Source organism: Ruditapes philippinarum, unplaced genomic scaffold (genome assembly GCF_026571515.1).
Source record: "Ruditapes philippinarum isolate M1 unplaced genomic scaffold, ASM2657151v2 ctg4199_1_1_1_1, whole genome shotgun sequence".
Classification (NCBI taxonomy): Eukaryota; Metazoa; Mollusca; class Bivalvia; order Venerida; family Veneridae; genus Ruditapes; species Ruditapes philippinarum.
Window position 1 is genome coordinate 85,871 of NW_026860328.1, and position 21,443 is coordinate 107,313.

The 21,443-nt window shown below is 30.5% G+C and overlaps 1 protein-coding gene and 1 long non-coding RNA gene across 2 annotated transcripts in view; both read right to left on the reverse strand.

Annotated features, from left to right (window-relative positions):
* LOC132759674 (hexokinase-1-like) overlaps positions 1 to 21,443 on the reverse strand; it is a 57,477-nt gene that overhangs the window by 29,850 nt on the left and 6,184 nt on the right. Inside the window, exons 2-10 of the mRNA XM_060751484.1 lie at positions 18,058 to 18,220; positions 17,467 to 17,606; positions 15,875 to 16,090; positions 15,468 to 15,567; positions 11,251 to 11,443; positions 10,842 to 10,997; positions 6,659 to 6,798; positions 3,339 to 3,475; positions 2,609 to 2,737 (exon numbers count right to left, since the gene is read on the reverse strand). Of these exons, the coding sequence (XP_060607467.1) occupies positions 2,609 to 2,737; positions 3,339 to 3,475; positions 6,659 to 6,798; positions 10,842 to 10,997; positions 11,251 to 11,443; positions 15,468 to 15,567; positions 15,875 to 16,090; positions 17,467 to 17,606; positions 18,058 to 18,220 (1,374 nt within the window). The remainder of the gene's footprint in view (positions 1 to 2,608; positions 2,738 to 3,338; positions 3,476 to 6,658; positions 6,799 to 10,841; positions 10,998 to 11,250; positions 11,444 to 15,467; positions 15,568 to 15,874; positions 16,091 to 17,466; positions 17,607 to 18,057; positions 18,221 to 21,443) is intronic.
* On the reverse strand, positions 7,450 to 9,405 carry LOC132759667 (uncharacterized). The gene is made up of 3 exons (XR_009629755.1): positions 9,178 to 9,405; positions 8,787 to 8,854; positions 7,450 to 8,169 (listed from the first exon to the last, which is right to left on the reverse strand). It is a non-coding gene; the product is annotated as an uncharacterized LOC132759667 (long non-coding RNA).

The window sequence follows — 21,443 nt, forward strand, 5'->3', positions numbered from 1 at the left end:
AAGCTATACTGTAACCCTCTACTTGCTGAATTTCTTAAATACAATGTAGACTTGTCCAGCTTCAGTTTCTAGACTGTCAATTATCAATTTAGGTGGGATATCAAGACCTTCATAATAGTAAGCCTATGTTGTTGTTTTTATTAAACACCTACTGCGTATTTAATACAAGTATTTTCTTTTCAGTTTAGGTACTTTGGTATCAACAGATTACATAAAGACTAGTATAGCTTTATACCCTTTAAAAACACACTCACATACCATATATCCTCCCTAATAAATGCCAGGTTATATAACCTATAACATGAGACATGTTATATTGATAAAATGTATGACCAAACTTTAAAGGTAATAATTCTATTATTAAAATAAGAGTGAACTTGAGTATCAGAGAAAAAAAAACTTGGAAACTTTTGAAGATCTTTTATAGGCCAGTTTAGTGATTATATATTTCAATTGTTTTATATTTCCCATATATCCAATATTCCATATAAACAGTGAATGGGTATATCTATACATAATAGGGGAAAGGCCAATTAAGAATTATATAATCAACATATAAAACCATTTTATAATCATATATATCAACTTTTAACTTTCCTATTGACAAAAATGGAAGATTTTTTTAGTAAGAACCCATAATTTAGACATCAATAAATCACAATCTAAAAACGATTAAAAATCAACATTTTATTAAAAATCTAGTCACATAAGTACAGACAGTGGCTAAAAACAAATAAGTCTATTAATAATTTCACAAAAGAAAAAAAAAACATTTCAAATATTGCAATCATTTTAACAAGCATGAAGTTAAGAAATCGCATCATGATAAAAATCTGAATAAAATATCAATTTTCCAGACAATTAAGAACTTTTTCTTGGAAATATTTCACAGCCAGATGACATAATTTAAAACAGTCAATCATAATATCTTGTAAAATTATTTCCACTTTAAGGTAACATATGTGTCTTAGAATTACCTCCCTTGACTTATAAAAAAAATTTATATCTTGGAAAAAAAAGAAGAAAAAATAAGATCATATTATTGTGTCAATTGTTTTCAAAGACACCAGATTTGATATAAACCAAAAAAACTGGCGACATCTATATAAGAAGTGATGATCATGATTAAGCGACACTGAAAGACGTTATTTAACATTTCTACAATAAATAACTAACACTTAGCAGACATCTAACAGGCTGGATGAATCTGTGTGCTGTAGCTTGAAACAAATCTGTAAAAGTTGTTAACAACGTTATACCTGCTTTAATTATTTTTTTCGGAATATAATGAAAAATCTCCGATTAAACAAAATCGAACAGGAATGTATATTATATATATATAATCACTTGATTTCGGCATAGAATATTAGATCGTTGTTTTATCATTATCTTTTCGATATTTCAATGTTATGAAATTTTTCTAGGTCACTCATCATCAGACGCCATACATCTATAAATAAAACATTTGTAACTACATACATGTAACAATCTGTAACAATGCTACAATTCAGATCCTCTTTCATAAAACTGAGCACCATTTCAATCAATAAATACACGGGTACAGTTACGTCCCGAAATTATCTAACAAACAAAATTAAGACTTGTAGTAACAGAAACAAATCATGTCAGGTTTTCTTCAAGTCTTAAAGATATGTAAAGCTCAGAGTGTTATTATGCAGAAATCAAAGTTGAAAGATAATCTATCTAACAAATAAAACAAAAACTGTTTTTAACGATCAAAGCTCTTTTATTCTACTCCTGTCTGATCTAAAGATGTATTGTCTAATATACCGGTAATTCTTACACATAGTGAGGTAAAACTAGATAAATGCCGTAACGAAAATTAAACATTTAACCATTTTTATCTCCCTTAGTAAACAACTAAAAATACACTGCCCTTCATAAATAACAATGTAAGATATCTACCCAATAAAAATCATTCAGTACACACATTATTGCACCAACATGCAAAAGAATTTTTTTTATTTCATCTTCCTTTACATAAATGCAGTTTTAATTGGAATGAAATCAGTTTCTTGGCACTTGTCTTAATACAGATACTGCTCACAACTATTTACTTATAAGCCTCTCCACATTTCACTTTTCTATCAGACTATACTTGGGTCTACCAATCATTTTTCAGTCTTTTAAGGACTTCTTACTGTAAGTAAACTTTTTAAACAATTTATTAAATCTTTTACTTTCAACAACACATAGTGTACAATTTAAAGTCGATCTACTTTTGGTGTTACAATATTTTTGCAGGGCAGTGTATGCACTACTAAATTTCAGGATGATAGTAATGATTTTTGACACATTTTAACAACTAGTGAGATTCAATCACCGAAAAAGAAAAAAAAGAAAACTTAGGGGATTTCAACAATAAAACAACCCCTATTCGTACATTCATCCCTCAATAAATAGCGAGTTAAAAATGTCTTGTATCAATATTACATAAAGAAGCCCCCAATCCAAATGATGGATACAGCAAAAAGTCCTGGTGTATGCTAGTTAAACAAGTGATATATATGCTGGTTATTGTCTTGGTTGTTCTATTTATATCACTTCTCCATGTATAGACAGTCCGTTTGTTGTTTTACTAAGCTTAAGAAGCAGATAGATCGTTCATGTTCTTCACGAGGGCTCTTTGCTCCTTCTGTTTTTTAACTCGGTCAGCAACCGCGGCAACTAGGGCTGCTCCTTTCCCACTTCCATCATGAGACAACATTAATCGAAACTGAAAATGCAACAAATATGATCTATGATAACAGGCTATACTATAAAACTGTTTGCCTTCTTAATGAAATGTTTTATTTCAAAATATTGTCTTTTCTAAATGAAACCTTAGTTAATTTACATTATGAAGCTTAGTTATTAATTTTGTATGTTATTATAACTAACAACCATGATGGTTGTGTTTTGATTCAACATTATCCAATAAAAAACATGACACTGCAAAATATGATCATCACCAAAACAAATTCTCATCAAATCAGACAAAACTTTTAGAAAAATCAACATGTTTTCTTTTCTTTTTTTTTTCTATTCTTCCTTTCAATTTCTTCTTTAATTCCAACCACATGCAATCTCTAGGAAACTTTATTTATTATATTAATTAACATTGACTTTATTGACTTCCTTATTTTGATCGCAAATTTTTGATCTAAGAAGGTTTAACATTTTCCAGAAATATTCACACTAAATGAATGGGTTACAATAAGTGTGGTGGAATTATATATAGGTTAAAGTAAACCATATTTTTTGTAAAGCCCATGTATTATACATGTAATTACAGTGAAGTATTTTCCGGTACAGGTGAAGTATTTTCCGGTACATACCTTTATACCGGGATGAACAAGCTGTTGAATCTTTTCCATCATCAGATCATGGAAGTGTGGGTGGAATCTATACAACGAGCCGTCCACGGCAACGGCAACATCTGGTCTGTTCATCTTGTTCAATAGGCAAGCAATACCTGTAAAATGTAAATATACCTATGTAAATATTGGATTTCCTTATGTTCGTGCATTAGACAATAAAGTAATTATTGGATTTCCTACATTTGTGCATTAGACAATACAAGAGCGATCAGTAATCACATGTGTCGCCTCATGATGGCCAATTTCATGTTGGGACAAATTTTGTGACAGACGGACAGTGCACAACTAGACTAACCACTTTGTACTGATCATTCCTGTAAAATTTGGATAAAATTGCACCAGTAGTTTATGAGGAGTAGTCCGGACAAGCTTTTGCGTATCTGGCAACACACAGAAAAAAACACCTTTTTATCAAAGGGCCATAACTAGGCCAAAAATCATTCAACCGGAAAACCCGTGCAATATGCGCAAGGACTTGAGCTACAGATCAATCCTGTAAAGTTTCATTGAAATTGCATAAGTGGTATAAGAGTAGTAGTCTGGACAAACTTTAAAAATAAAAATTATTAAAGGGCCATAACTCAAACAACAAGAGCTGTCCGTAAGACAGCGCGCTCGACTTTTTTATTGCTTGCCAATAAAAAAAGTTTTTGCAGTAAAAGGCAATACAAGAATCTCTGTATTTTTAAAGTGAACAATGGCCATGAGCATTAAGATATTTAGTGAAGAATTATTTTACTGAATTGTGTGATACCCTTGAACACTGCAGCAAAGTTTTTTAGTGCTTGCCTATAATACAAAACATTGACAGTTAAGGGCCATAATTCAAATAAAATCTTTGACAGAATTACCTTCTCCTGGACATGTTTGGGAATCATGATTGTAAACAAGTATTCCAACTTTCAAATTAATATCTCAAACAGTTCAGTCAAAAAGTGGACTGGTACTAAAAACTTAACCAAGATTCTAAGTCGATAAAAGGCCTTAATTTTTAAAACAAATCCTTGACAGAGTTACCTTCTCTTGCGTACAGATGGGGGTAATGATGTGAAATAGCATTAAAAGTTTTCAAAGCAATATCTCAAAGGGTTAAGGCAATAAGTGGATTTTACCCATATTCAATGTATTTTCTAAGTCAAAAAGGGGCATAATTCTGTCAAAAACCTTGACAGAGTTATGTCCTCTTGTCTGTTGATGAAGGTCGTGATGGTAAACAAGTATGGTCAGTTTCAAAGCAATACCTCCAATGGTTTTGAAATAAAGTGAGGTGGTACAAAAAACTTAACCAAGCTCAATACACTTTCTAAGTCAAAAAAGGGCCATAATTCTGTCAAAAACCTTGACAGAGTTATGTACTCTTGTCTGTAGATGGAGGTTATGATGGTGAACAAGTATGGTAAGTTTCAAAGCCATACTTGTAATACTTCTGAAATAAAGTGGGGTGGTACGAAAAACTTAACCAAGGTGTGACGCCAACGCCGACGCCGACGCCGGGGCGAGTAGGATAGCTCCCCTTTTCATAGAAAAGTCGAGCTAAAAATCATTGAACCGGAAAATGCTGACAATATGCACAACTAGACTTGGTACTGATCATTCCTGTAAAGTTTGGATGAAATTGCACCAGTAGTTTATGAGGAGTAGTCCGGACAAGCTTTTGTGTATCTGGCAACACACAGAAAAAGAAACCTTTTTATCAAAGGGCCATAACTCAGCCAAAAATCATTCAACGGGAAAACCCGTGCAATATGCGCAAGGACTTGAGCTACAGATCAATCCTGTAAAGTTTCATTGAAATTGCATTAGTGGTATAAGAGAAGTAGTCCGGACAAACTTTAAAATTAAAAATTATTAAAGGGCCATAACTCTGACAAAAATCATTGAAAGGGAAAATCCTGACAATATGCACAACTAGACTTGGTACTGATCATTCCTGTAAAGTTTGGATGAAATTGCACCAGTAGTTTATGAGGAGTAGTCCGGACAAGTTTTGTGACGGACGGACGGACGGACAGACAGACAGACAGACAGACGGACAGACAGACGACGGAGAAGTGATCCCTATATGTCGCCACTACTCCGTAGAGGCGACACAAAAAAACAAGCCCTAATATTGATCCAAGTCCTCCTGAAGTTTTTTATATTTATCTAGATCTTAGAAATAGAATTAATCAATTTTTGCTCTTAACAGTTGACAAGGGCACAACAAGAAAATGGAGAGGAAATATCTATATATCAAGTTAATGCCTTTTTTGTATACATATAAGAATATATATGTATATATTTGAAATATCTATATAAAATTTGCATTTACATATACAAAATAAGATAATTATATACATGTATTTTTAAGAAATATTCACAAGTCAAGAAGGAAAAGTTTTATTCAAAATAAAAAAACCAAAACTATCTGACCAATGACAAGAACTAGTTGTGATGAAACATATAACATAGATCAATATTCACAAAGACTTCACAGTTACCCTCAACATAATTTTATCTAAAGTCATAAGTTACGTGAAATTAGATTTACCTCCCTTGAACTGTTAATGATGATATTTTTGTAAAAACTTTTATAAACATGTCTCAAGAAAGGAAATAATGTTATTGTTAGGTTAAAAATCACATCAAAATTAATAAGGTCATGTCATTTAACAGCTATACTGGTCTAAGAAGACATCAAGTGCCTACCCATCTGAGGATAATGTCAGTCACAGATGGGCACCTGAGTAGAACCACCAGACTTCAATAATCTAGTTGATAGCTTTTTCACATAACAGAATAATAATAATAATAACAGAAGTTTTTTTCTGGTATTCTGGTATACTCTGATTTTAACATGTTTTTGGTCAAATCTCAACCATCTAGTGCCATAACCAACTTTCCTGGATAACTAACCAGTAATTGCCATTTTCTCTTCAAGTGACAGACTAGTACTCCCAAATAATTTTTTCAATCTGATGAGGGCAACAAATGAGCCGCTTCACGACAAAACCAACATAGTGCGTTTGCGACCAGCATGGATCCAGACCAGCCTGCACATCCGCGCAGTCTGATCAGGATCCATGCTGTTCGCTCACCAACTCTATTACAAGTAGAGAAACTGATAGCGAACAGCATGGATTCTGATCAGACTGCGCGGATGCGCAGGCTAGTCTGGATCCATGCTGGTCGCAAAACCATTATGTTGGTTTTGTCATGACGCGGCTCAAATAACAATTAAGACATCAAGTCAGAGATCAATTGTTACTAAGATGTAGTAAATACAATGAGTGTAATACCTGCTGAAGCCAGGTACGCAGCTCTGGTGGAAATCAGACAGCATACATGCTGTACAATACGACAATCTTCCTCCGTATGGTGTGGGATAGCTAATTCATCAAACACCTGTTTTGTGTTCTTGAAATGATCATCTACGTCACTACAGAAATAAATATAACACAAATAGTAACAAATCTTCAATTTGAATTTACCACTTTACTTCTTTAGTATACATTTCTGTACTTGAGATTTTATTTTTCATGTAATCATACTGTTTACATGCTATATTTAAAACAAAAGCTTTAGGATGATCTTGTTTCCATCTATACTTGAAACATCAAAACTTAAGACCATTAAGTTAGTACAATATTGTTTACAGTTTACAAAGGGAATATTTAATAGGTAAGAATTATATATATATAGCTGGAGATCAATATTCCTAGTTGAAACCTGTAACATATACATTAGACAGACAGCTGCTGTAAGATTTCATCAGACAGCTCAACTGATGTTAATGAAGTAATGTATATCTTACATTATTTCCAATATAGATCAGACAGGAGCAGATAAAAAATTACTCATATTTCTCCTCATCACTCAATAATTCACATTTAAATCTCTATACTACAGCAAAAAGAATATTTCATCAGTCTGAATTCATATAAAAAGAATCAGTATGAAATTTATTCTATTTATTGCATAAGTCAGGCAGTCACCGCTCCCAACAATTCTGCTTTTAGATAGGAATCGATTGACCCAGACTTTCTTAAATTTCTTGTTTTCTACGTCTTAGCCATTTATTTATAACCAACTGTATACCCTTACGGAATTCACTTATAAGTCACTTATAGGCTATTTTATATGTAGATTATACTTCACTTAGTCAATTCACCTATAAGTCAAGTATATGTATTTTAAATGCAAATTAGATGTAAGTGCAGTATATGTCTGGCATTTTGACATATAAGTGAAGTATAAGTTATATATAAGTCACAAATATGTGACATGTAAGTAAAAGATATGCTCAACTTATAAGTAACATATAAGTGACTTATATGTTACATATAAGTGACTTATATGTTACATATAAGTGACCTAATATAAGTCACTTATAAGTAACATATAAGTCACATGTAAGTCGCATATATGTTGCTTGATGTCAAAAAAGCTTGAAATAAAATAAAAGTTTAGTAATTTAATTTTAAAAATGTTTATTAATTTATATTCATAGTCATATAAATGAGCAAAATACAAAATTCAACATACATATCCTTCAGTTCAATCATCTTACATTCACTATAACAAAAACAATATTCATTTCTAGCTGCAAGTTTTTGTTTTTTACTGGTTTTCTTGGAATCAAACATTTTATTTATACAATTATTTTGCTGGAAGTCTGTCGGTGAGGAACTGTTCAAATCATAAATTTGATCAAATGTTTCTGATTATTCAAACTGCTTTTTCTTTTATTGATGTCTGTTTCAGTGCTCTGCTTCTATTTCCTCGGAGAACTTCATGTGGCTGTGTTCACCTTTAAAGATAAAATTCATAATTAATTAAAGAAGATGTGGAATAAATTCTGACCATTGTATATGCAGTTATATTTCATATTTTTTATATCATCAAACTATATTAGCTATTTATGCTTATGCATATACAAATATACTAAGTTACACAGTATCTCATTTTAGTGCACAAGTCAACAGTGTTGTTTAAGAATTGCTAAAAGTCTCTATAAGAATTGATTAACTGCCAGGGCCAAAAAACCCTTCTTTGTAGAGGCCGAATATAGGCTACTTCCCCAACCAAACTAGCCTCTTTTTTTCCCCAGTTTGGTCCTCAAAATTCCCCAGTCTTTTGAAATTTCCCATAGAATTTAGAACAAAATTAAATGATGGTGTTGAATAAAGGATTTTGACTGCCTTATTTGTATTTCCCAGTGCTTTTCAGTTTTAAAGAACTTGTTAAAAGTTTGTGTTAAATTTGAGACGTATGCCAAAATCACGCATATTTTCCCCAAGAAAAAGGCTGAGGCCCCTTCCCCAAAAATGGTGTTTTGGCCCTGACTGCACTATTTGCAACAACATTTATTATGCTCTTTTCTGTGAAAGATTTATAGCAGTAAGTATAGAGATTAAAAAAATATACCTTTTCAGGCTCAATACTGCATATCATTATTCACCTGGCATCTCAAAGTAAGAACTGGTCCCACTAGCCTGCAATGTATGTAAATTGTAATATCAGATTTCTCCATTGAAAACAACGATAAAATGATAAATGATTATGATGACCATGTCTTATTCAGCTGCATAAAACTACTGATTGTACCATTTAGTTCTAAAAATTCAATTCATTTAACTATTAAATCTAGATTTAAATCAATTACAAGTATTAGTAAATCTAATGTATGAATTAAGCTTAGAAATAAAAACAGCCTTGATCTCTCAAGTTACAAATTTTAGTTTGCTGCCATCTTACTTTGATTGTTTAATATATAACCTGTATCAATTCTGCATAAATGTAACTCAAAGGTATTTACCTGATTTTGTTGTATATCTTCTTGTCCAAGGTGATTCTTCTTGTCATTCTTATTTACCATAACTATACATAAACATCTTAAACAAAACAATATCTCTAAAATTCCTAAAACATCAAGTAGATTCTCTGTGATTTCCACCAGCTTGCTAACCTAAATGTTTCAGACTTACAACTGTGTACCTGCTGGGCAGGTCCAATGTTATGTAAAACAGGGTAAATCCAAAAATCAAAGCACTCATCAGTTCTATCTTACAATCATTGAATGTGAAAAAAAAATCAAATAACTAATAGATATGTAAAGTTTAAAAACCATTATACATTTTTTGAAAAAGAAAATGCATGTCCTTTTTTACAAATTCAGGATAGGAAATGTTATCTTTCCCCAAAATAATCAACATGGAACAGTCTGATTTGTAGGAATGACCAGTCAAAAAATTAGTCATGCACATATGGTGGCAAAGGCAGGTGGCCAGTTTTATCAGACCTCTGATCAATGTGGTGTATCAGTGGATGTAGAAATATAAGCAATCTTCAGGCATATTGGTTCCTTGATTTTTTATATAGATTAAAAGGGCAATATAAACTGTTTATTTCAAGCACCTGTTTTTTTTATTGTTTAAATATCTAAAATACACTAGGCCTAAATGTCTTAAAAAATAACACTTGTATATTAAAAAAAAATACACCTCTTTTTCTTGTTAGAATATCTTACTTCCCCGAAATTAGGTCTGTAAGAAGTACAGTTGGTAAAAACATATAGATTTCAATGTCTGTTTCAAGTTAGAAAAAAAACAAGAGTAGAATTATGCCTTGGGTGACTTTTATGTGAAATATTTTCCTTGTGAGAAGAAATGACATGGAATTTCATTTCTGTCCATGGTAGCCTAGAAATCACTGATTGAATGCCATTTCTGTCCCAATTCCGCAGAGAATATTAACCAAAATTTTTTACAGGTAATATACTTAATTGATAATCATTTTTCCTATTATCTTATTTAAAAACCCCCAGCTGTGTACAAAAATTAATAAGCAACATTTAAAAAAAAATCTTAATTGTTTGTGATTAAGGTCTAAGATTATAGTATTTTAAATTCTGAGTATTTTGATACCCATTGTGTTAAAGCAAAGAATTACAAATCAACTTCAATAAATTTTATCAATTTTTCTCATGTTTTTGTACTTAGTAATTTTTTCAGCTTTGCAGCTTTGCTCAGTAATAAAAAGTCTCGCAAAAGTTCTAAGTTTTCACTTATATCTAACATAGAAACTGGTTACTTCAAACTTCACCAGTATAAGGCACTTATAGGTGACTTGTATGTGACTTATATGTTGGGGAAAAAAATGGCCAAAAGTGACTTATATGTAGCATATACCTATAACTGACTTAGACAGGTTTTTAGGTGATTTATAAGTGACTTATATGTAACTTATAGTTCTCTTATAGGTCAAGAATAAGTTGCATATAAGAAACATATAAGTCACTTAAAGTCATTTTGGTAAGGGTAATTTCATCAGTTTGTGGTGAGCCATGTTACAAGCTCTATATTTAGGTTTTTTTCACACTCATATGCACATGATTACTTTGAGACTTTTACTACATAAATCTAAATCTATATTTACTGCAACACTACACTACATATCATAATTATAGTAACCTTGACGCACCTTTCAATTTCAGAAACATATTTTGTGTAAAATCTTCCCATTGTTTGAAGCTCCTCTGAGCCTCGACCTCCGAACAAAAGCCCGTGTTTGCATAACTTAACAAGTACCAGTCGTACAATCTCTCCCATATACATGCCAGATATCATCTTCTCATATCTGTAAATATTGAAATAGAAATTACATGATATATTACATGTGCCTGTCTGTTGAAAGCATATGCTCACACGTACAAGCAAACAGTTGTACAAAATTTGTTTCCCATCATTAATTTTTATTGTTTAAAAAAACATGCATTATATCTCCTCGCTGTCAATTTGAATAAAATTTAACAACATTTTAACAAGATGTATTTTATGACTTTTTTGACATGTACGGAAATGTAAATTAAAATCATTAAGTTTATATTTACGTTTGTCTGCCAGGGTTGATCGAATGTTTGTCGACTTTTCTGTCATATTCGGTTTTCATAAAGTCCATGGATCCATCATCACCTAATGCTCCCCATTCTGTGTTGATGATAACTTGCTGGGGCTCGTCCCAGTCACCGTCCCATAATTCCACATTCTCTAAACGCTCAATATAGCACGCATTTGTACCAGTTCCTGAAATTATACCAGTTACTACATTATAAATAATGTATTTATCAAATTCTCTGAAATATTCTGTATTCCTCCATTAAAAGAGGGTATGAACAACTCATCCACAAGGTGGTCAAACCCTTCCCTGTCAACTCCAAGTAATTAACATTTTATTTTTTCATTTACATTTCTGAATTGATTTAATACCAGATTTTAGAAGGTGTGTCTGACAACTTGAATTACAAATAAAGCATGGTCGGGTCAACCATCTTCGTGATTTTTTTCAAAACCAATTAAAACTAATTTTCGTACAAAAAAATACAGGGCTAGTTATAATCTCTATCGAAGACATAATATTATATTCAAATCATAATCAAGAATAAGTTGTCATGAAGAATAAGATGTCATAAAACATAAAGGATATTGGTGTCACTGGTATATTTTACATGACATAAAATTTCTTGACATAACTACATTATAAATGCATGACATAGAACATCTTGAATATATTACCACACGGGACTTATAAAGAGATATGTCTCTATAATCTACATGAATATAAGTAATTAATTATTTGTGAATTAGGGCATACAATCTGTTCGTAGACATGCTAATATTTAATTTTTCAAATGTATGCAAATCTTACATCAGACATAAAGATGTTATGCAACATAATCATAAAGCAGTGTGTCAATGTGTGACAGCTTGGCTTTATTTTGGTATAATCATACAATTTTGTCAGCACGATATTTCATCAAATTTTTGTCAGAAAGAGTTTTTTATATCCTTATTGTGAAATACATAGTTTTGAATGTAAATAAAAATACAAATCAAATAATCAGATATCATGAATTCCAATCTATAGAAAATTACTTGCTGGAATTTCTATTAAATAAATGTTTCTTAATGCAAATCTTAAAGATATAAAATTAAAATGTCTTCAAAACTTCCTGATCAAGCTTGTTTACAGTACAGATAGTTTTTGTAACATATTTAACGTATAACAATTTTCATTGAAGTATGTTGTACATTATTATCAAGTCTATAATTATACATGTAGGAAAAGTAGACTAGGAGGAAGAGAAATAAAGAGAAGATTTCAAATGTTGGGAAAGTACCTGTTTCATACCAATTAAATTCTAATGAAATTCTCATTTAATATGCTAATATAGTATAAATGCATTAATTACATTTTATGGACAGGATACATGGCATATATTTCTCATACTTTTTACATTATTTTTGGCCATTAACAAGACTGAAATTGACCCTATTCCCGTCTTCAAAAAGTGTTGGCAAAATTTCCCATTCTAAACATATCTATAAATTAGAAGTTTTCTTTAGTTTTTCTTTTTCAAACTGAATATTTAGTACTTTATGTTGCTCTTGATATTTCTCATAAAATTATGTTGCCTTCACTTCTTTCCATTATATGGCTTTTATTATTTTTTTCTATGATACATTTATAAATTAAATCACAAAATTTCTTTCAAAACGGTACCTGCCACCATTCTCCCTATCTTGTAATAAATCACTACCTGCCTTGCATTTAGTTGGCAATATATGCAAAATCTGTCTATCTTGAATAAAATCAACACACCTTTTAAACAATTTAAATTATATAATGTTTGCTTTTGAGTCTTGAACAATATATGTATTTGTTGTGCTTTCCAAATTTGTTTATCTGCACTTAGTTTTATCTTTGTATGGGGTCTTAAAATGTAACAAATGAAGTTTTCTTTATCTAGATGAATAAAACACACACACAATTGATGCATTTTCCATTTTGATTCAAAATGGGTTTTTTCTTCATATTATTTTTTATATCCATTTAAGAAATCTTGGTAACTCAGAAGACACAATAATTTATTTAGTTAATAATTCTGATGTGTTAAGTCACACAGATATAATAAATCATACAAAAGGAATAGGTGGTTGTGGTATGGGCAACTTTTTTTACCTGTAAAGATTTAAAAAAAGGAACATTGATAAGAACTCATTTATAGTCTGTATATTACAAGGCCTTACTTCAAGCTTACTTTCGACATTCATCATTGGACTGTTATTGTTTCAGCCATTTTATATTTCTTGACACCATGCATTGTTTGTCTTTTGTTTTGGGTTTTATTTACATACATAAACTAAAGACTTTTTCTTTAAAAAAATAAAATCTTGATTTTTTCAGAAAAAAAAATCTTGTAAATATTTTGACCTTTTTTAACGGATTTATCACAAAAGATCTTGAACGCAATAGTTTAAGCCTGGTTTCATTATACTTTTAATATGTGTCATGGAAAAATGCCTATAATCTGTCACAGGACTGGTTTAATCAGGCCATTCCAATTATCAATAAATTTTTTTTTTAAATTATGAAAGACGTTTGGCATAATATCAAACACGTGTTTCAAATTTACCCCCTTTAAGACCTTTAGGTAGATTCTCAAGTTCAATTATTTGTGCATGTTTTTTTATCAATAATTAGTATCTGATTTAATCTATTGGCAGAAGTTGTTACTGTGTCATATTTGTTTATTTATTTTTTTTTAATTTCTAAAAATAGACAATATGTTTTTAAAAAAAAAATAACATGCAAATTAAATGGCTTGTAGTCAAATGGTAATCTTTCAAATGAGTAATACATTCTTGAACACACAATCATTGTGAATTTTCTTTAATTTTAAGAAGTTTAAGGGACACTTATAGGAAATTAAGCATTAAACTTTAACAGAAACTTAAAATCATAAACCCATTAAAATTTAACAATCTTAAAATCATAAACCAAGTGCTTTTCTACACTGACTTTATAGATATTATCAAGTGATTCCATTTTCCCCACTTTTTTGGACAAAATGTTCCATGCCTAAGATTGTTATTGTTGTAAAATGAGTGCAGTCAATCATATACCAATAATAACCTTCAAATATCCTTTCCCACTACAAGTACCCTGTTCATTTTGTAAACAAAGTCTGCTGGCCTATTATACTTCAACTAATCCCAGTCATTCCTCAGTCTTGTTACACACATAATTAACCTTTAAATTCTGGGCATTACTTCACACGCAATAAGTTTCTATAATCTACCATTTCTGGCATCCAATCTAAACAAATTTTCTTATCTTATGAAACAAATGACACAATATTATTTAAAGGTATAAATATTTATATCTTCGACACAATAACCTTAGACCGTTGAAAAATACTCAAATAATTGAAATACAAAGACCGTTAATAAATTAATATACGATCAAACATTAGTCCTACTTCGTCTGACTATTGGCAATGTCTACGTAGACTATTGAATTTGGCAATTGTACAAAATAAAGTGACATTTGTTATTGACAACTTGCCAGCTAGTCAAGTATTTTATTTAAAACTCTTTATGCGACATGTAAAAAAACTTGCGTCAGGTTTTATGCAATACATCAATACATACCTCATTCAATTATGTTTGTACCCCTTCAGGCAAATTGAATGAGTGTAATTATGTGGGTTTTTTTGCGTGATGTCAAACAAAATGAATCCATGAAAGCATTTTCATTAAAATGTTACGTAATGTAGATCAAATGATAATTATTATTTCATTTTCCGAAAAAACAACATAAACAGTAAACCATAAAACCATTGATGCCTCAAATTGGGTCATATAAAAGCAAGAGATAACCCGTTGGAAAAAGACTTTAAAAATATTTTTTAAGAGTCCCCATGATGATATGGCTGTAAGACTATTTTTACAATCTCAGTTACAATTGCCTACAATTGGGTATGTTATAAGTTATAAAGATTTTTGACAGGTTAAATGGCCATATATAAATGGTTGTTTGGAAATATAGAGGGGGTTATATTACAAGCATCTGTTTATATATGGCCATATAACCTGTCATAAATATTTATAACAAATTTATGATACTGCAAGCATCATTTTTATAAAAAAAACGAGATTTCTTCAAAAATTAACAGACGTTTATATTAAACAATATAAACGTCACGATTATCCAATGAAAAGCGAAGTTATAAATGTGCAGTATTATGTGTTATATAATAAAGCTTACCTAAAATAAGACCTATTGCACATAGATTGTCACTGTGGGCACATGACATGAGGGCTCCTACAGTGTCGTTGATCACAGCTAAACAATTCACCTTCATATCCTGTAAACAAACATTCAATACCAACATACAAAATCTCAATCAATTTGTATAGTAAAAAGTAACTAAATTAATTTTGTATACTAAATCGTTACAAAGTAAGTTTGAAATAATATAATTTTCTACTTTAAATAAAAAGTAACTTTGTAAGAATGAGATTTGAAATAGCATCTATGAAACAGAAACTTCAGTATAAATGAAGAAATTAAAGAACAACTTATTCCTTGTAGGTACTTGAGTACTTGAAATGTTACTTGTTTTCTTACTTAAATCAGTGTTTAATTCACGTGTCTTTAAGAAAAAGCCTTACCCCCCTCCTCTCTATGGCTTCATGAAGTAGTCTGACTATATCATTACCCTCCACACCTTCACATTTGAAACCTTTCGTCCAGTTAGTGAGGATGGCCTTGTCAAGCCCTTCCTGTCGGCATGGAAACGAGAATGTGAACCCCAGTGGCAATTGCTTGTCCATCAGCTGATGATCTTTCATAAACTTAAATATACACTCAGCTATATGATCAAATAGCTGAAAAATAAAGAAATAAAGATGGTTTTGTGTGGTGTTATACAGTAGGAATGTCACAATATAGTAATCCTTCTTGCACTTCTAATATTTGCATGGAAGTTAACAATACATAGATTCAATATATTTGCTGAACTTATATATGATTTTTCATTATAAATATCACATAGGGACATATATGGATAAATTTCTCAGCAATTTAAACTACTTTTAAAGTTGAACACCTTATGAAAGTATGTTGCTATACTTCTATGAATTAGACCGCCTATTTATCATTATCTTAAGATTACTATTCTTTAAGTCATTTTTGTGGATGAAAATATCCAGTCTGTAAGGAAAAATGTGACAGCTTGACAAACAGTTTGCATGTTTAGCCTTAAAGTGAAGTAACTCAAGCCTTCAGATGTAAAATAAATACATGTCATCACAGGAAAACGTCTCTAACAGGACAACTTCTCTTTCTTTATTGTCAAATAAAATATGTAAAGTTTTTATGCCATACAAAGCATCTTTAATGTAAATCTCTATATTTAAAATCAAGTATGATGCTGGTCAGTTAATATAGGTCAGTGTGTTAAGTAGCAGATGACCGTTTCTCAAGGACAATCAACTGCGGCAACTTTATTATGTTGATTGATCATAACTGTCACTGTATTGTTCTATATATAGTAATTTCCCGCTACATTTATACACCATGATAAATCTATCTGGTAACGTCCTACATATTTCACTGATATATTATGGCCTACATAAGATAATAATTTAACTTGACCATATATAACCTGACAGTAAGTACTAATATATAACATATAACTCCTTTAAAATGCTGGTCACAGATCCCGGACATATATTGGTACATCATATATCACAGTTTCTATTTAAGGGAAGCAGGTGAGGTGGCGTGGGTTGAAATGTGCGCTCATATTTCTTGTTTTCAGCAATTTTGACTATAATGAAAGGTTATCAAATACCAGGACATGTGTAAAATAAAACTATTGAACTTACAAAAAAATTGTATATACCATTATGAAAACGGAAAGCAGACACAAAATTATTGTGAAAGATGCTGAACAATACAGTTAATGTTATCTGTACCCGTCATTGAAGTTTGAACCAATATAGCGAGAAAGTTGACCATTTTTTAAGCCCATGTTTGTAACTCTTCACCTGCTAAATTTCTTAAATTGACTTGTCTAGTTTTCTTATCAATTTTGGGGATATCGAAAATCTTAAGGTAGTAGCAACAAAGATCCTGGATAGACTATCTCTACACTGATGGTAGAGGCTTATCACTTTTGATAATTGGGTAAGGTAAGTCAAAAAGCCTTTTTTTTCAATTTAACACCCTTGAATCATATCAATTTTATGTAATAACATACTTGAGTTCCAGATCCAACCATTATATGTTGAGGTATAAGGTAGATTTTACTCTCCATCTTAACTTCTTTCTCATCCAGCGAGATCAGAAGTACACGGAAATTGGTTCCTCCCAAATCCAGGGCAAGAAAGTCTCCCTTTTCTGTAAAGTTAACAGAATAATATTGCTTATTATCCTTGTTTTATACATTAAACACATATGGCAATTTTACATACAAAATTTCTAGAAACAATAAAAGTCAAAATTTCACTGGCAAACTTGGTCATTTTCCATTAATATGCATAGAAAAAACAATGTTTATATAATTGTAAGTCACATTTATAGCGCCTGGAAACATCGAAAACAGCAAAATAATCTTTAAGTACACTATTTTTAAAATGACCTCATCCATTGTCTTTACAAACGACTTATAACATAATGACATTTCAAATAAAATTTAGGTTTTACATTAAGCAAGTGTAATTTAAGGTAAGGAAATATAGAAGAAATAAATAATTGTTTCTTCAAATTAGCACCATGAATATCCAGCTCTAGAAAAAATCAGTCAGTATTTCTTCATCAAGCACATCAATATTCTAAAAAGGAATCTTACCAGTGCCGTCTGGTACTGCTTTGACATAAGTCTGAAACATCTTCACCCTGGCACTTTTATTTGTTTGTTTTCCCAGCCCCTTGTTAAAGTTATCCTCCATGACACCCATGATCTTTTGGTAGTCATCGTCAGTTAGTATAAATGGCCGAACAATATTCTCTATCTGAAATTATATAAAACCATTTTTTTCTGTAAGAAAATATTTATAAAGATAATATGATAACAGTAACATGCCATACCAAATTCCATTAAGATAAGGTAAATGTATGTATTATTTTGTTCATAAGTCATTGTTTCTGTTTCACATTAATACTTTCATACCATTCACTATCAATAACTATAGCATCTGTGGTGATAAAGGTGTTTACATCTCAACCCAGAAACTGTGGGTGGGAGCTCTTAACTTGGGTCATACAATGTTTCCTCCCACTGTTTTAAATGACTTCCAGGAAGCATATTCTTATACAAGTTGCAAGAACTTGTTTCATAATATTCACAGCACATAACAACTATTTCAACTACTTAATCTAACATGCAAACAAAAAACATTATAAAATATTTCTTTTCTCTATATTAACAATACAAACTATTATTTTTTGACAGTACCAAACATATATATCAAGTTTACTAGATAACTTATACATACTTTAGTGTAATGACATATAACATGTTATATGCAAAATATATCTTAAAATAACTTTGGAACACAGTGTACTTGATTCAAGCATAAATATACCTTTTTACGTCCCATTGTACCACAATCCCAATTATGTTCAATTATCATTTTCTTGTCTTTAATTAATTCACTAGACTTCACATAATTTATAATTAAAGTTCATATATATTTGATAATGTGAGATATTTATGAACCCTTGAGCCATTTTTTCCTCTGTTCTGAGCTCACACATTGTTAACAATAAATGCTCGATCAGTCATTATTTTTCAAATATATAAAACATTCAAATTGTCATTGCAGTTTTATATATAATATATATATATATATATACCACTCCTTTTTTTTCTTTTTCTATACTAAAGTCCATGTTAATGTTCAATATGTCACTACATATTTACTATTAAATCCAATATTTACGAAAGATCAAACTTGTGTTTCATACTTGCGCTCACTTAAGATCAATATTAAACACGGAATTCCTAAAAAGAAAAAAAAATCTAAAAATAAACTACAAATCATGTAATAGAAATTTATTTCATTTTCGTAGAAAAGGAAATTCAATGCTCTGAACCACTTGACTTTTCAAGTATTAGTCGATTTACATATTTATTCAACAGCATCTCAAAGCTTACTGAAATAATAAAATTTTAAAATCATATGACAAAATTTAACGTCCGATGATGCAATTTAATATGTAAATATTTCTTTGACGTTTGATGCGTAAAATAAAGATACTTATTTAAATGTTAATATTTCATACAACAAAATTTTATCTTTAATTAGATGTCGGGATTCAAATTGCTTTAAAGCGTTATTACTTTTAACATTATGGTTTCATGTTTGATTGAAAATTATCACCCAAAGCAATTAGTCATTATAATTATACTTTCATCTTAAACTTTAGTTGATTTATTATTGCAAACATGTTGTTTTTTTGCAATTCTTTTAACAATGGTTCATATCACCAAATCCGAGCATTCCTAAATGAAAAATGTTTACGTGAGATAAACAAACTTTCAACTACTATATAACAAAAGTTGGAGCATCTGTCAACTTTTCCCCTATTTCATTTTCTACATTTCTTTCCAAAACAACTATTTTCATAGAATAAAAAACATGCTTTATCAATTAATAATGCACTCTCATGTAATATTTAATCATTCTTTCTTATTCTCTAAAATCAATACATGCTAATTTGTATATAAGTGACATATATCATTATAAACAACCAACTCTTCCTGCTTCTTTTAACCTTGAAATTCCTGTAACAATACACAAGGAAACGAAACAGAAAATAAATTTCAAAGGGAACTGTAGTGAATCACAAACCTTTACATTCTGATTATGTTTATGACAGGTCCCTATATTTCAACTGTAACTTAAAACCTTAAATACAAAAAAAATGTTCTTCTTACTGTTGGATTTTAAGACCGGTCATAGTTTGTCAGGTGTCTTTAGAATAGTTGAGGAAGATCAGAGGCACAGCCTATACTGGACCTTCGTGTTTGAATATAACAACCGGTCATGGAATCCAAAGAACTACAAAATTTGTACTACATGTACATAAAATTATGTAAAATGTAAAATCTTGAGTGTTTTTTACCACCTGTTAGGTAGAAACATTATAATTTGTTTTCACTTCAATTATTCTTACATTTATATTATATCAAAACTGACAAGTATAACCTCCTCTACTCAAAATCCAAACATTTTCAATTTAAATTACATTTTTAATTTACTCCAATAATCAAATTACTTTATTATCAACATTTACATCAGCTGAAATGCTCAGGCCTTAAAGTTTGTTTTGCTTGACTGCTTGAAATGGTTTATTTACATATCCTGAAAAAAAGGTGTAATCATTTTTTTTGCGTTAAGCAAAACATATAGATTACTAAGATTTTTTTTTCTTATAAGAAAGAAAATAAGGGCATAAAAGTTATATCTCATTCACATATAAATGAGACTAACAAAAAATACAGGGGCAATAACCTCCTAATCTTCATACAATTTCACTCTTGACCAAGAAAAGCTTCATAAATATTCAAATTGAAATTTTTCTGCCTATTATAAAATGTACTAATATAACCACGATTTTAATTTATATCAAAATAAGATAACCACACGAAATAGAGAACAAGTTCTATATCACGACGGGTTTAATGGCACGATTCAGATAAAGAAATGTAAATAAACTGAATGACTTTGAGTCATGTTTATGTATACATGTAAACAAAATGATGACGAAATACTTTCACATCCTATTTCCTTCCCAATGAGATATTGAGCCTAACCACATTAAGAAGTTAATACACTTAGCTTTATGTCCATATTTGGATTAAGTTTACAATTTACATTCAATTTTGTAATGATATCCAGGATGCTGAAATTTTTTATTAAGAAATTAGATTGTAGATAAAATTTACTTTACCGGTAAGTACAATACAAACACAAGTAAATTGTCAGTCCTTCCTAGATAAAGACTACTTTAGTTACAAAAGGGACAGCTTCCTGGATGGTAACTGCATGGGTTCAAACCCTGTCAGGGGCAACAGTTTTCTTAGTTTCCTTGAGCAAAAAAACTTTACATTCATTGCTTAGTTCTGTTTGGTTCCAGGAACGGTTTCAACAAGCAAATTCTTTGAATTTATATCCCCCGCCAAGTACTGGTTATTACTACACAACAACTGAAGACATAAGGCTTTATTTA